General features: G+C 57.1%; 1 protein-coding gene across 1 annotated transcript; it reads right to left on the bottom strand.

The window, feature by feature from the left end:
• Nucleotides 1-529: 529 nt before the first annotated feature.
• Nucleotides 530-12,155, bottom strand: RASD2 (RASD family member 2). The gene is made up of 3 exons (XM_006183868.3): nt 11,670-12,155; nt 6,438-6,717; nt 530-3,004 (listed from the first exon to the last, which is right to left on the bottom strand). Exons 2-3 carry the CDS (start codon nt 6,706-6,708, stop codon nt 2,475-2,477), a joined length of 801 nt encoding a protein of 266 aa, XP_006183930.1. The 5' UTR covers nt 6,709-6,717; nt 11,670-12,155; the 3' UTR covers nt 530-2,474.
• Nucleotides 12,156-14,127: the final 1,972 nt, after the last annotated feature.

Raw genomic sequence — 14,127 nt, 5'->3', positions numbered from 1 at the left:
GTAGCATGTGCCCCTCCCAGTTTTGACAATCTTACAAAATGTATTTTTTAAGAGCTGATGACAAGAGCCTTTGGTCCACAGGTTCAAATCCCATGCCTGGTACCCAGCACATGCCAGCCCCAACAACTATTTCCAGATATTGCCAAGTGTTCCCTGGGAGCAACATTCATGCTCTACAGGAACCACCCAGAATTCGGACATATGGTGACCCCAAAGGGCTGATGGTCCACAGGGGAGGGCCTCTCGTCTGACCTGGCCATTCCTCCAGAGGCACACGGACAACTCAGCACACATCCCTCAGAGGCCCAGAAGGGTCAGGGCTGGGAGAGGGGCACAAAGTCTATCTTTGGGTTTTATTCCCTCCCCCTCCCCCACTTAGTTGACCTTGAAGGCTGACTCAGTCTGTGCGTACACGCAGGCGAGGGCACCAGGCAGGTGCAATCTGGGGAGGGAAAGGCCAGCTTTGGTTGGGGTAAGAACCACACCTTTTCTTGGAAATACAGAAAACACACATGGTCAACGACACGGCTTAGAAACAAACCCACTTTAATTGAGAGTATTCACAGAGATATGGGGCAGCAGGGGTGTGACCAGGTGAGACCAGGCCACACATCCGTCCTGGCCAAGGTACAAGGTTCAGGCTGGGGCCAGGTGGGGCCACAGAAGCAGGGTCAGAGCAGCTGCCCTGAGCATTAGGGGCCAGGGTGGGAGTGTGGGGTGTGCAGAGCCTGAGGCCAGGGCATGTGTATATCTGTGTTCACGTGTGTGTGTACATGTATATACTTGAGCACAATGTACACAGAATCCAGAGGAGCCCTCAGAGGCCGATCCAGGGAGAAGGTTAGGGAGAGGACACCTCAAATCCCTGAAGTCCTCAGGGGCTGAGGCAGCATCAGGAGAGGGGCACATCAGAGTGTGTGCTGAATGCCCAGACCTAGCCCTGCTTCTGCCACTCACTGACTTGCTGTGTGACCTGGAGCAAGTTACTTACCCTCTCTGGGCCTTGGAAAGATTCCCTAGCCAATTACTAAGGTTTCTTGGGGCCCAAAACTTCAATATTTTTAAGGAGATTAAAAATATAAAATATATTTGCTAAAAGCTGATGACAAGAGCCTTTGGTCCATGGGTTCAAATCCCACCATGCCTGGTACCCAGGACAGCCCAATCTTTGACCTACCCGGAACGTTTCTCATCTACCTCTCCTGGGCTCAGCTCTGGCTCCCAGCTGCTCATCCATGCCTCCCAACAGCTGCGTGTGTAGAAGGCAGTGGGACAGCAGGGGTGGGCAGAGGCCAGGCAGGGGAAGGGAAAGAGGCCAGAGCCGGGGAGGCTTGGCTTTGAGGGGTAAAGTGCATTGCTCACCCTCTTTGTTTCCTAGCACCCAGTGGACCCAGCACCCAGTAGGTGCTCAATAAATGCTTCAGGAACAAGCCCAATGGAGGACAGCCTGGTTCCAGGTGGAACTCCGGCCCGAACTAGCAGCGAAGTGGGGCTGGGGCATGTCGCTTTCCCCTCTGAGTCTCAGCCACCTCCTCTGTGACACACGGGCCAGAGGAGAAGCAGCCCCGGCCTGCCCACCCGGCCTGTGTGAGTATAAACGGTGAAGCCTGGGAGGAGGGCAGTGTCCAGCTGCAGACAGGTCGTAGGAACCCCTCCGGGAGCAGGGGAGGAGTGTCCTCAGTTGAGGCAGTGACTCTGAACTGCGTGGGGGCCTGGCCAACGAGGGGGTCACTAGGCTTTTTACAGTACAATGATTTCCATTTCTACTGGGAACACGACGTAACAGCCTCAACAGCAAAGCACAGTCAGCAGACAAGAGGAACCTGGGAGAGGAGGCTGAGGAAGGCAGTCCAGGAGATGGATGTGGTCCAGGTGACGTGGCCATGCCCCCCTTCAAACACAGAGGCACCCTGACTCAATGTCTGGGACAGCTGGGGGCCAACTCAGGGGGCAGAGGCTAGAAACAGCTGAGTCAGAGGGTAAGAGCTGCAGGATTTTGGGGGGGTGCTCCCAGCTGCCACCTAAACTAAGCTGGGTCTTACACCAGGAGAGCAGAGCCCTCTCCCAGCTGGCCCGGGGTATTATTCTCATCCTGTGATGCTCTAGGAGTCTCCGTCAGATGCAGGAGTCTCGGCCCCTCTGGCATCAGCATCTGTTGCAAGGATACGCAAGCTCTGACTTGGGTCCTGGTGTGAATCTGGATGTCTCCCAACCTTGCCTCCCGCCCTGCAGAGATCCACCTGCCGTGGAGAAGCTGAAACCAAGGGGGAACAGCAGAAAGAAGGAATCAGAAGGAAGTGGTTGAAGGCAGGAGAGCGTACGGAGATTAGAGGCTGGGGTCCTCCAGTCTTGTGCCAAAGGTCTTGGAACTCGACTGCTTTTGGGATCACATGGCGGTGGGGATGCGGGCAGCGGGCATCTGGGGCCACCTCCCATAAGGCACGGCCCAAGTCCCACCGCAGCATCCCTCCCGCTCACTGGACGGTGCATTTGTCCCGCTCGCGGGCCTGGCCCTCCCGGAGGACCTTGGCCTTGATGTATTTGAGGTCACTGTTGACACTGGGGCGGCGGGCGAAGGGCGAGACCATGCCATAGGCGTCCATGTCCTTGACGCGGCGCATGCAGAAGGGCCTGGGGTGGAAGGCATCCCCGTACTGCACAGAGATCTTGCGGTGCAGGGCGGGGCTCATCTCGTGCGGCAGCTTGGCCATGCTGAAGAGCACGTAGAACATCTCGTCCACGTTGGTGTTCTTCTTGGCCGACACCTCGAAGTAGGCGCAGTTCTCATCGCCGGACACCAGCAGCTCGGCCTCGGTGGTGGGCACCTGGCGGCACAGCTCGCCATGGTCATTCTTGTTGCCGCAGATGACCATGGGCAGCTCCGCCGCCTCCTTGGTCTTGTTCTTCAGGCAGGACTTGACCTCCAGGATCTGCTTCTGGAGGCGCTTGACCTCGTCGAAGGACTCCCGGTTATCCAGGCTGAACACCAGGATGAAGACATCCCCTGCGGGGAGAGGAACCCCAGGCGGTGAGTTCACGGGTGGCCCCTGCCCGCCCCTCTCCCTGCTCTCTAACTTGACCCTCACGGGCACCCTATGGGGGAGCCATTCTGAGTCTCCCCATTTTCCAGAGCGGTAAACTGAGGCCCAGAGGGTTCAATTCCTTGCCACGGAGCCAATACGTGGCACAGCCTGGTTCAAACACAGGTAATTCATCCCACATTTCCCTGCCAGGCTGGAGATGGGGAGAGGGACTCGTGAATGTATGTGGACTGTGTTGGAATAATAATAAATAGAATTTCCACGAGAGCAGGGACTTGCCGTCTTGTTCAGTGCACATCCCCAGGCCCAGAAATAGCCCCAGAGGCACAGCAGGGACTCAGAGAGTTGGTATCAGGCAGGCCTAGGTTTACCTCTTGCCTCCTCCACTCACTAGCCACGTGGCCTTCTCTAAACCTGTTTTCCTGTCAGCCCCGTGTGGGATGATTTTGAGGCTTTAACAAGCTAATGGAGAGTGACACGTGCTCAGTGATTTTGGGTCTCAAGAGGATAATGGGAACAAGCACCTCTGAGGGCCGTGGGGGTTCTCCTGAATCCACACAAAACCTCTGTGAGGGAGATTTCATGGCCTTCAGGTTGCAGGGGAGCAAACAGGCTCAGAAAGGGTGAGCAACCAGCCCAAGATCACACAGCTCAGGTGTGGCTAGGCCTCGTGGACCCGATTCTGTCCTCACCTGGCTGGTGCCTGGCACACACAGCTGCCCTCTGTTTCTCGAATAAATCATGGCTGAACGAGTAAAGACTAGCCTTTGAGGCCCACACTACCCCTGCTACGATGCCCTGCATCCCTCAGGGCAGGTCTCTGAAACAGGGACGATGCAGAGGTGGCAGGGGTGGCAGGGGTGGCAAGGAGGGTGAGAGACAGCCAATTTTCTGATCTTACTACAGTGATCACAATCTCACGCTCAGAGTACCTTCTGCAGTTTGGCTTAAACCCTTAAGAACCCGTGGGGAGATGTCAAGATCCCTGTTTTACAGACAAGGAAACCGAGATTCAGAGGCGCCGGGGACTGGCCCCAATTCTCAGGAGGAGAATCAAGCGATTCCAGCTTCTGGCAGCACGGCTGCCTCCTTCCTCTGCACCCCCAGGGCATGCCATTTGTCCCCCCAAAATAGCACAGGCCACATTCAGAACCGTGTTCCAGCCAATGCATGCTCTGGAGCAGAGGGAGACTCGGTCCCGATGCACAGTGGGTTTTCATGAAGCTGGTCGAATGGGCGGGATGTGAAGGGATGGAAGATGGTGTGGGCTGTTTAGAAAGGCACTTGGAAGGCAGCGCCGGCCTGGCAACCAGTTCCGCTTGGGCTGCCAAACCCGTCCTGTTAGGCTAATCCCGGGCCCCTGAGGACTCGGCAGCCTTGACATATTCAGATGCAAGGCTGTAGTGCCAAGCTCCAGAGGCGCCCAGCTGGCAGCTGGAAGGAGAGCTGAAGGCAGAATTAATGACTTTCCGAATTTGCTGTGCACCAGCACCGGGCTGGAAAATAAGGCACGAGGTGGTGAGTGAAAAAGACAAGCGGCAGACAGATGTGCCCGGGATGATACGTGCACGTGAAAAAGAGACAGAAATACTCTCTGTTATGGGGACTTACGTGTGAATGTCAATGTGTTCATGGGGGGGTGTCTTGAAGAGTGATGGGGTGGCCACCTCTGGGGAGGGGGCAGGAGCCTGGGGTTGGGGGCATGGGTCAGGGGTGCCTTGTAGCCTTACCTATATATTTAAAGGAGGGTGAGTTTGTGTGTTATTTGAGTGATTAAAAGTTAATTTTGGAAATAATCACATGATTCCTCTCTGCTCCTCCCTCCCTCTGTTAGCCTTATCTCCATCGGGGAGCACCCAGTCCCCTCCCCCAGGCAGGGAATGCTCACATCCCTGCAACACCCACCATGTGCTGGAAATGCCCCCAACGTGCTTTCTGTCAGTCTTCACAGCCGCCCTAGGGGGAAGCAAGGTGATGCCCATTGTGCAGCTGGAGAGACTGAGACCTTCGGTCACACATCTAAGCCACCAAGTGGTGAAGCCAGGACTGGAACCCAGGTCAGCCCTGGGTGCCTTCTATGCACACACTCCCTCTCCAAACCGTGGGGTGTGATCGGGGTCAGCAAGGACAGCCTGGAAGAAGAAGCCATCTGCCCAGGGAACTTCAGGAGGGGTCTTGGTGGGGCTGTGGAGGGAGGGGCAGACAAGGCAGGGGTTTCTTGGTGCGGAAGTATCTTGATCTGCAGAGTTGTGTTAATGATGGCTAGGGGGTTAATTGCTCATTCCTTCCTTTCACCAGCACCCAGCAGTGGGAGGGGCGTGGCTTAGGAAAGAGCTCTGTGTGCTGTGGCAGGCACAGCACGAATGCTGGTTTAACCAAAGGCCAGTATTCATTGAGCACTTTACCTTCTGCTCATCAAGCATTTTTCGTATCTTCACTCATTTAATGCTCACAAAGACCTTTGGGATGGGTGCTAATATGATGCCAATTCACAGATGAGAAAAGCGAGGCACAAAGAGATCAAGTCACTCGCTCAGAGGTACAAAATCTGGAAGCAGCAGAACCAGGATTCGGGCCCAGGCAGACCGGTTTCTGAGCCTGCCCTCTGAGCCACCACACAAACCTGCCCAGCCCCACATCTCCCCCTGCCCCCTTAACCTCCCACAACCTCGCTCTCCCTCCCCACCACTCCCAGCAGGGCCCAGAGGCTACAGAGAGCTCAGCGGTAAAGCATGAGCCAGACTGCCATTTACTTGCTGTGTTACCACCTGGAGCACCTCAACCTCTCTGGGCTTCAGTTTCCGCACTTGTAAAATGGAGACAAACACCTATCTCTTAGGTTAGTTGTGGGGATTAAATAGACACAGGCCAAGCCTGAAGAATGGGCCCAGGTACGCAGTTCTGGATAAGTGCTTGCTATCACCACAGTTGTTACTGCGATTATGACTGAGTCCCTGGCATGCGCAGCGGCCCCATTGGCCCCTTTGGCTGACCACTGCCTCTGCCTCTCTGAGAGGTGGCAAAGGCCTGCAGTGTCAATAGATCTGAGCTCAGTAGACCGACCACGGGCCCCAGAGCTCTGCTGGGTCACCTCCCTCAGGAGGAAGGCGGCAGCCCCTCTGTTCCCTGGGGAGGTAGAGCCCCAGTGCAGGTCGTATCAGTTCCCTGATCTGGAAGGCAGCTCGGGCAGCCATGAGTAATCGATCCAGAGTCAGTCGGAGTGGAGTTTGGGCCTTGGCTCCACCCTTTGTTTGGTAAGCAGCAACACCTCCCTGACCCTCACAGTGCAAGGAGCCCTGTGACCTTCATCTCAGACAGACAAGAGTTCTGGCGACTGTAAAGTGCCGAGCACACACGCTCACATCCTCAGCACCCGCGCCCACCCCAGGCACCCACCTGTGAGGATGGACAGCCTGCGCATGGCGGGGAAGGGGTGGTTGCCAGACGTGTCCAGGATGTCCAGCTGGTACATGTCGCCGCGGATGTTGTAGACTTTCCGGTGGAAGTCCTCGATGGTGGGTGTGTACTGGTCCTCAAAGCGGCCGTTGAGGAAGCGAGACACGATGGAGCTCTTGCCCACCCGCGAGGCGCCCAGCACCACCATGCGGTACGAGTTCTTGGCGGGCACGCTGATCGTGCAGTTCCCACTGGACAAGGTCTTCATCATGGCTCGGGGCTGTGGCAGGGAGCAGGGAGCAGGCGTCAGGAGGCCCAGGGCTGGGCCTGCCACTCTGGCTGGAGGCCTTGGCCTGCCCTGTGGCCTCCTGTCTGGTCTTAGTTTTCTGTGTGTACAATGAGAATGCTGGACTGGGGTCTCTCTAAGGGTCTTGGAGTTCTGCCTGCTCATCCCTCTCTTGTTTCTTTCTTCCTTCATTCATCCACCCACTCACTCACTCACTCACCCGTGGGTTCATCCACCCCCTTATTTATTCGAGCACAGGACTGCTGGGGCTTGAATCCTCACTTTACCACTAACTCACTACTGCTCTTGGGTAAGGAACTTCTCTGGGAAACACTTTTCTCATCTAGAAAATGGACTCAGTTCATGGGGCTGTTGTAAAGGGCTGAGCATGTGGCAAGACCTCAAAGATGTGAACTCTTGTAAGAATCTGTTCTCTGCCTGGACCATCTGTCCTGTGCAATTCTGACTTCCCTGGAGCCTGTGGTTTCAGGACACGGCATGGGGAAGGCTCTAGAGAGCATTTTTTTTAAGCACGCAGGTACCATGGCCTCTCAGCCTTCCCAGGAAGAAGGAAAAGGCAGGTCCAGACCACATCCTCCATCCCCAGGGGCTGGGCTGCCCAGCAATTTTTGCCCCCCAGCCCCTGGGAGGTTGCCCACCTCCAGGAGACCCAGAGGCCTAGACTAGGGCATGTGGGTCAGAGAAATGACCCATGAATGACTCGGGTCCCTCACAGCTCCAAGAGTTTATGCGGCATAGTCAGAACTTTCTATGGGAGCCTCTTGGCCTTGTGGGAGAGGCTGAAATAAATCCAAGCTCTGAAACCTAATTAGAGATAAGTAACCTCCAGGGGGTCCATCACGCTCACCCACAGGCCATTCACAGCCCAGCCAGCCCCCTCCTTTCCTAACTCAGCACCCGCCAGAATCTCCCCAGAACCCCAAGTGAGTTTGAGCTCTGCTGAGTCCTGCCTTCACCCCTCAGCTCAGGCTAGTCCCTCCCCCAGAACACCCTCTTTCCTTTGTCAGGATCTGGCTCAAATGCCACCTCGTCTCTGCAGGCTTCTCTACCTTCCATCCCACCCAGCAGGAATCCCTCCCATCCCTAGAGAAGAGGCACTACAGTGGGTACAGGCCTGCTGAAATGCCCATCTCCTCTGCCCTCAGCAGGCTGCCATGCACAGTGGCGCAGGGTGGGCACTGCACAAGCCCCCAGCTGGGTGGGAAAGTGGAGGCTGTCTTTTTGGAGTTCATTTGCTCAGAGAAGGCATCTATTCTCAATTTGCACTGAGGGTTGTGCACGGTCACTCTGACTGGTCCTCACCCCTGAATATCCCAGGTCAGTACAGTAGCCCAGAGCGCCTCATTCATTTACCCCAAGGTACTCTCCAGCATTATAAATGTGTACATCCACCATGGCTAGGAGACTTGAGGTGGAGACTTCTGGCACCTGACCTGTTCATGGCACCTGTGTCTGCTTGCCTTGCCCGACTGAGAGCCACCAAGTAGTAAACCGGTTCTCAAAAACCCCTTTTTAAAAACCTCTGATTGGTAGCACTTGTCAATTTCCATGGCGTAAGAATCCTACCACGGCCGACGCCAACCTACCAGGATGCTCTCAATGAACGAACTGCAAAGGGACGTACACAATAAGCCTGCTCAGCCACTGCCGACCCAGGCCTGGAGCCATGACAGCGATCACCATTCACCGAGCTCCGCAGTGTGCCAAGCACTGTGCTAAGCTTAGAACAATAATAATAGCTGACATTTATTCTGCGGTTAATGTATGCTGAGTGCTCCAAGTGCTGAACATGCATTCACCGGCTTCATCCCTCAGTAACCCCAGAAGATAGGTGGTTACCCCAATTTATAGATGAGGAAATTGAAGCACAGAGAAGTTTCGTAACTTGCTCCTAGTTATACAGCCAGGAACCAGCAAAGAAGGGATTCTGCCCTGCCCTATGGAGTCTCCTCATCGCCTCCCTGTGAAGGACCAGTTCCCTTCCCTGTTTCACAAAAAAGGACCCTGATGCTTAAAAGTCTACATGACTGGCCCACTTAGTTGATAAGGGAGCCAGGTTGATGACCTTAATCCCACCACCCCTACATCTCCTACTCAATTCATGCCTGAAACTGTCTTTGAATTTCTCCCACAGGATATCAGTGCCATGCACACAGCAGGTGCTCAGTAAGTGATCTGTGAATGAATGAATCAAACAGCTCTGTCTTGGGAGCACATCCAAAGCCTCTTTCTGAGGCTTTCTCCATCCACCCCTACTCTGCCTAGCTGGCCCAGGGGCTGCGCTAAGGAAGGTCTCGGTGCCCTGAGCACACCCTGGAGTGGGCAGGAGGGAGAGGAGGCTGCCAGCCAACTGCAGTGAACCCATCTCAGTCTCCTTCTGGGGCAGGGTGAGCCAGCCTGGGCCTTCAATGGAGATGGAAGGAAAGAGGCCCCACACCAGGACAGCCCCCTCCCCAAGTCACTCTGCAGGGAGCTTGACTCTGCCAGTGGTCACCTCTGGCTACACACAGAGTGAAAAGGGTCAGCAGCCCCCAGGGACAGTGTGTGTCCATCACCACCTGCCCCAGCCTCTAGCCCAGGGCTCCTGGTACAGATGTGCTAATATCAGCGATGGAGTGGGCCTGAGGAAGTCAGAGAGAGGAGGCAGGGAATCAGAGAGAGGAGGCTGGGAGTCAGAAAGGAGCAAAGAAGGATTTAAAAAACAAAACAAAACAAAACAAAACAAAACAAAACAAAACAAAACCTGTGGCTTTCCTCTCTGAGAGAAGACTGAAGAGCCTTCACATGGCGCCAGCCACGTGGGGCTGTGTGAAGCACCCACACACCTGGACATCAGGTGACAGCACCTCTGTGGCTCCACCTCCCACCCACACATCCTTCTTCCTTCTCTTCCCCGGGAGGAGGCACCTGGGCAGCGCTGTGGGCACAGCTTCTTTCCTCCTCCCCCATCCGCTCCCCTCTCTCCTTCCTTGGCCAGGCTGACCCTACACACTGAGGAACAGGCAAGAGTCAGAGTTCAATGTTCCCTCTGAAAATACAGAGTCTCCCCTGGAGGCCCAGAGAGTGGTTAGTAGGGACCACTAGCAGCACAGGTACCCAAATGCAAGTTCTGTGACTCTCTGTTGACCTCACCCCAGTGTCATTCTAAGGGCACCTGGGAGGCAGAACGGCCTCGAGCAGATGGGTTGGAGCCATGCTGGGGGAATGGTAGCCACAGCCAGCAGGCTTCCATCCTGCTGGGCACCTAGTGGCGACCACCATTGACCCACTGGACTGATGGAGACACTGAGGTGGGAGAGGCTGAGTCACTTGCCCCAGTTCACACAGATGACTGGCCGGGCTAGAATTAGAATCAGGCCGTTGGCTCCAAAGTCTGGGCTCTTACCTTTATAAAAAACCCACCCTCTGGCCAAAATCAGTCCTTTTCAAAAGAGTGTCTGACTCAGTGAAGCCTCAGCTGGCGTCAGGCAGGGAAATGACCCCAGAGGCCTTTTCTAATTCCCTTTTTCTCTTGCTACAGACAGCTGGGGGCAGGCACCCTGCCCAGGACTCCCCTAAACCCTGCCCAGCCAGCTCCCAGCAAATGCATCTGTGGGTTCATCCCCTTCTTCTCCGTGGAACCCCTCTCCCAGGGCCTGCCTAGAAGATGGGGCAAGGACAGCAGGATGAGAGTCTGGACACATTCCCTTCCTAGTGGGTACCTCCAAACCCTCCCGCCCTACTCCCTCCCTCCCACACACCCCAAGCCTCCTCCATCAGCGCATATCCCAGCCTCTCTGGACAAACATGGATTCACTGGCCTCCATGCCCACACTGAGGGCGTCCTGGGGGATTTGCAAAGCCCATCTCACCACCCTTGACACCTCAGGCTGGTAGAAAGCAGGTGTGCACCAGCTCCCAGCAGACCAGGTCTGCCTCTCACCAGCCCAGAAATCCTGGGCAAATGACTGGGCCTAGTGGGTCTGGTCATCCAGCAAATGGTGGAAACACACCCACAGCATGGCCCTGAGAGTTCAGTGAGAAGCCAAGAGGCCAACACAGTTCCTGGTACACAGCAAGCAGGTTCCTTTCTTTGTGGCACTTCCTCTGGCCAGTCAAGGGGCCGCTTGGAGCAGTCAAGTGGGGAGGGAGTGCAGGCAGAGGTCTTTGGGGGAACCCCATCTTGTCTCTCTGATGCCATGGGAAGCCTGGCTCAGGAGCCCCTCAGGAAGGCTGCCCCTTCCCAGCCCAGCCTCCTACCTCCCACGACGTCCTGGACAATACTGTCATCCTCCCAGGGCTGGGGGTAAGGGTAAGAGCAGTTAGAGAGAGCCTTGCAGAGGCGCTTGGGGGCCTCTGACCAGCTGAGTACAGGAGACCCTTCTTGGGAAAGGAATCGCCCAGGAAACTCACTCCTTGCACCAACCCAGAAAAAAAGGAACTCTGGACAAGGAAGGCACTCCTTAATCTTCTCTCCACAAAGGAGGTTCTCACCAAGGCTGGGGGCCACCAACTGGCCCCAGCCCAGCCCTCCCCCTATCCCCTTCCAAGTTTGAAGGCTGCAGCTGGCTCAGGAAGGCAAGTGAAAGTGTTTGGGGAAGGGAAGCACCCCTTCCTCTCTGAGCCTCAGTTTCCTTATATTCAAACAGGCTGTTACTCCAGATCTCTTCTAGCATCAAATCGAGCACATAGTAGAAACTCAGTCAGTCTTTCTTTCCTGGGATAAGCACCCAGCCTGACACATAGTAGGTGCTCAACTAATTCCATTTTCTCTAGATATGGGAAGTGGCTGGATGATCCTGGCACACAGTAGGCGTTCAATGAGTTTAACTTTCCCTACTCATGTAAAGCTTCACCCAGCCTTCCTCTGACAAGGCTCAAACCTTTCTTCCCGACTTCCCCACTTCACTCAGCTCCCCAGTTCTGTTGGGGTGTCTCTCTCCTACCTGGGAATGGCGGCCCGGACCTCTGGCGCGACTGGGAGGGATGCCTGGAAGAGCCTGGAGATGCGGGGAACCGCCGGCCTCTCCGGCTGCCGCCGAGCCTTCCAGAGTCTGCGGCGGCTCCTGGGTCACTGCGCCGGGCTCCTCCTCTGCGCAGTTCGGGGCGCCGGGCTGGGCGCGGCCGGGCGAGGGGACACGGGGAGCTGGTGCCCCATGGGTGGGTTCCGAGGGCTTGGAGGGGCCCGGGCGCCGGGCGGGCTCCGGCTCGCCGCCGCCGGCCCTGCCCTGCCCCGACCCGGGGGCCTCCTGCTGAGCCAGGTGCCCGGAGGCGTGGGGACGTCCGATCCCGGGGTCCCTGACTGGGGCTCCGGGGCTGGGGGGAAAGGGCAGAAGGGGCGACCCCCGGTCTTTAGAGAATCCTGGCGAGTCCTTTGGAAGTGATTGCGGGTGCGTGCGTATGTGCGTGTCCCGGGTGAGCGAACCTATCTTGGCCGCCTATGCCACCTGCTCCGCCCGCCCCAAAGGGGATCGCTCGGGTGGGGGATGCCTGCCCGGCTCGGCCACGGCCTCCTCCTCTGCCCGCAGCTATGCAGCTCTCCCCGCCCGGAGGGACGGCTCCTTTCTCCCTTCGAGGCGACGCCAACAGCTGAAGGAGGAGCTCAGCTGCTGGGAGGGGGCCTTGAACGCCGTCTCAAGATTTCCCAACTCCGAGTTAGTCTTAAACTGGCTCCTCCTCCCACTTCACCCCCTCTGGCCCCCAAAGGAGGCGAACTTTCCTCGGGGCCTTGGCTCCTCTCTCCTTCCCTCTCCTGAAGGCGGACGCCCCTCTTCCTCCCGCAGGGCGAGGTCAGTAGTCCCTCCGAAAAGTGATCGGAGCCTAGGCTCCTGGTGGCGGTCCGCGCGACAGAAACCCAGCTCAGGCCTGGGAGCCCTATGCCGCCCCTGCCAGCGGCCCTCCGTGGACCTGTCGCACGGCGCCCACCCGCCCGCTCCGCACCCAGCGAGCAGCGCGTCCCGCCGCCCGGCGCCCGCCTCTGCCTGAGAGAGCCCGCTCACCCGCCTTCGCCCGGCGCCCCGCCCCCAGCGCTGCTCTCCGCCAATGGCGGCGGACTCCTCGGACTGGCCCCGCCCCCGTCCTCCCCGCCCGTGGCTGCCGGGGCGCCGCAGTCTGGCGCTCCGCGTGCCTGGGCGCGTGGGGCCCAGGCGCTGGTTGGGGGGGGCGGCCGGGGCGCGGGACGCGCGCGCCGTGAGCGGAAGACGGCACGGGCTCTGGAGGCTGACGTCTGCGCACACACTCACACGCACACCGCCCCGGCCGCAGGTGACCCGCGGGGGTCCCGATGCCAGTCCGCCGGGAACCCCAGGCGCTCGCTCCCAGTCTGGCCGCAGCCCGCGCGCCACGACTCTCGCGCCCTTCTCCTTCGCCAAAGTCCCCAGGGACCCTGTGGGCTCCTGGCCTCCCCGGCCCAGCCCCCGCCTCCCTCCCGAGGTCTTGGGGCCCGCGGGGCCCCGCCAGATGACACATGGGCCGCTCACGTGCGGCCAGGAGGGGCGGTGGAGTCACCTTGGCCTAAGCGCGCCTGAATGGAGGTCTGTGTGGCATGAAGGTCTGGGGGAGCACTGTAGAGAGAGCCCTGCTGGGCACATACCAGCTGCCCTTGGGAATCGCCTCTTAGCTCCATTCTCCTCGCCTTGAACGGGGGCAGACATCAGTCATTCTTTCTGTGCCGTAGCTAGACACCGCTTAGTATTTTCTTTAACTCCATGACCCACTCCTCCCCACCCCCAACAGGTTTTTTTTTGGAGAATTGTTGTATCACTGCCTTTAATGGGAAACCAGTATCACTTGCCTTAAATAGAAGGTAAGAGCAAAAATAAGCACAATGAAAACAAACCAAGGTTATTAAATTCTAGAAGGAAACTGGCCTGCCAATGTTGACATGTGCCCTCCGTGGAAAAGTGAGATGGACATGTCTGGAGAGGTGTTAAAGACCTGTTAGCCTCCAACAGAGACTTTCTCCAGTGTTACCAGGAGGCCGAAAAGAGAATGTTCTCACTGTGCGATGCCCTGCAGGGGCAGAGAAGGGATGTAATACTGTATCTATCAAACCACATTTTGTATCAGCCAGGGAACTGGCCCTCACTTCCAGAACCCTGGGCCTGGGGCATGTCTGTCAGTCCAGCTCCTGCCACCAGACCTATCCTCCCACCTCATGATAGGCAGAGGGGGTCTGGGGGCCACTAACCTGAGGGTCCAGCCCCACTGGGTGAGAGATTGGTGTTCAAGTCCTGCCTCTGAAATGGCTCATATATTTGACCCCAGGCCAGTCATGGAAGTTCTCCAGGCCCTGACTGTGTCATCTAGAAAATGGGTATGATATTCTAGGTCTAACGGGTGATGAAAGTGTTAAGATGGTCTTGGACTTTGATTGTAGGAAGTGGTTTGCTCTGCTGGTCCCTG

This window comes from Camelus ferus, chromosome 12, assembly GCF_009834535.1.
Source record: "Camelus ferus isolate YT-003-E chromosome 12, BCGSAC_Cfer_1.0, whole genome shotgun sequence".
Lineage (NCBI taxonomy): Eukaryota > Metazoa > Chordata > Mammalia > Artiodactyla > Camelidae > Camelus > Camelus ferus.
This window is presented reverse-complemented; position numbering and strand designations above follow the sequence as displayed.

What these genes read in the sequence shown, in the direction of transcription:
- RASD2 (XM_006183868.3), bottom strand. Translation starts at nt 6,708, where the DNA reads ATGATGAAGACCTTGTCCAGTGGGAACTGCACGATCAGCGTGCCCGCC. An exon ending in CAGGCTGTCCATCCTCACAG is followed by an intron (nt 3,005 to 6,437) that starts GTGGGTGCCTGG and finishes CTCTCCCCGCAG; the next exon opens with GGGATGTCTTCATCCTGGTG.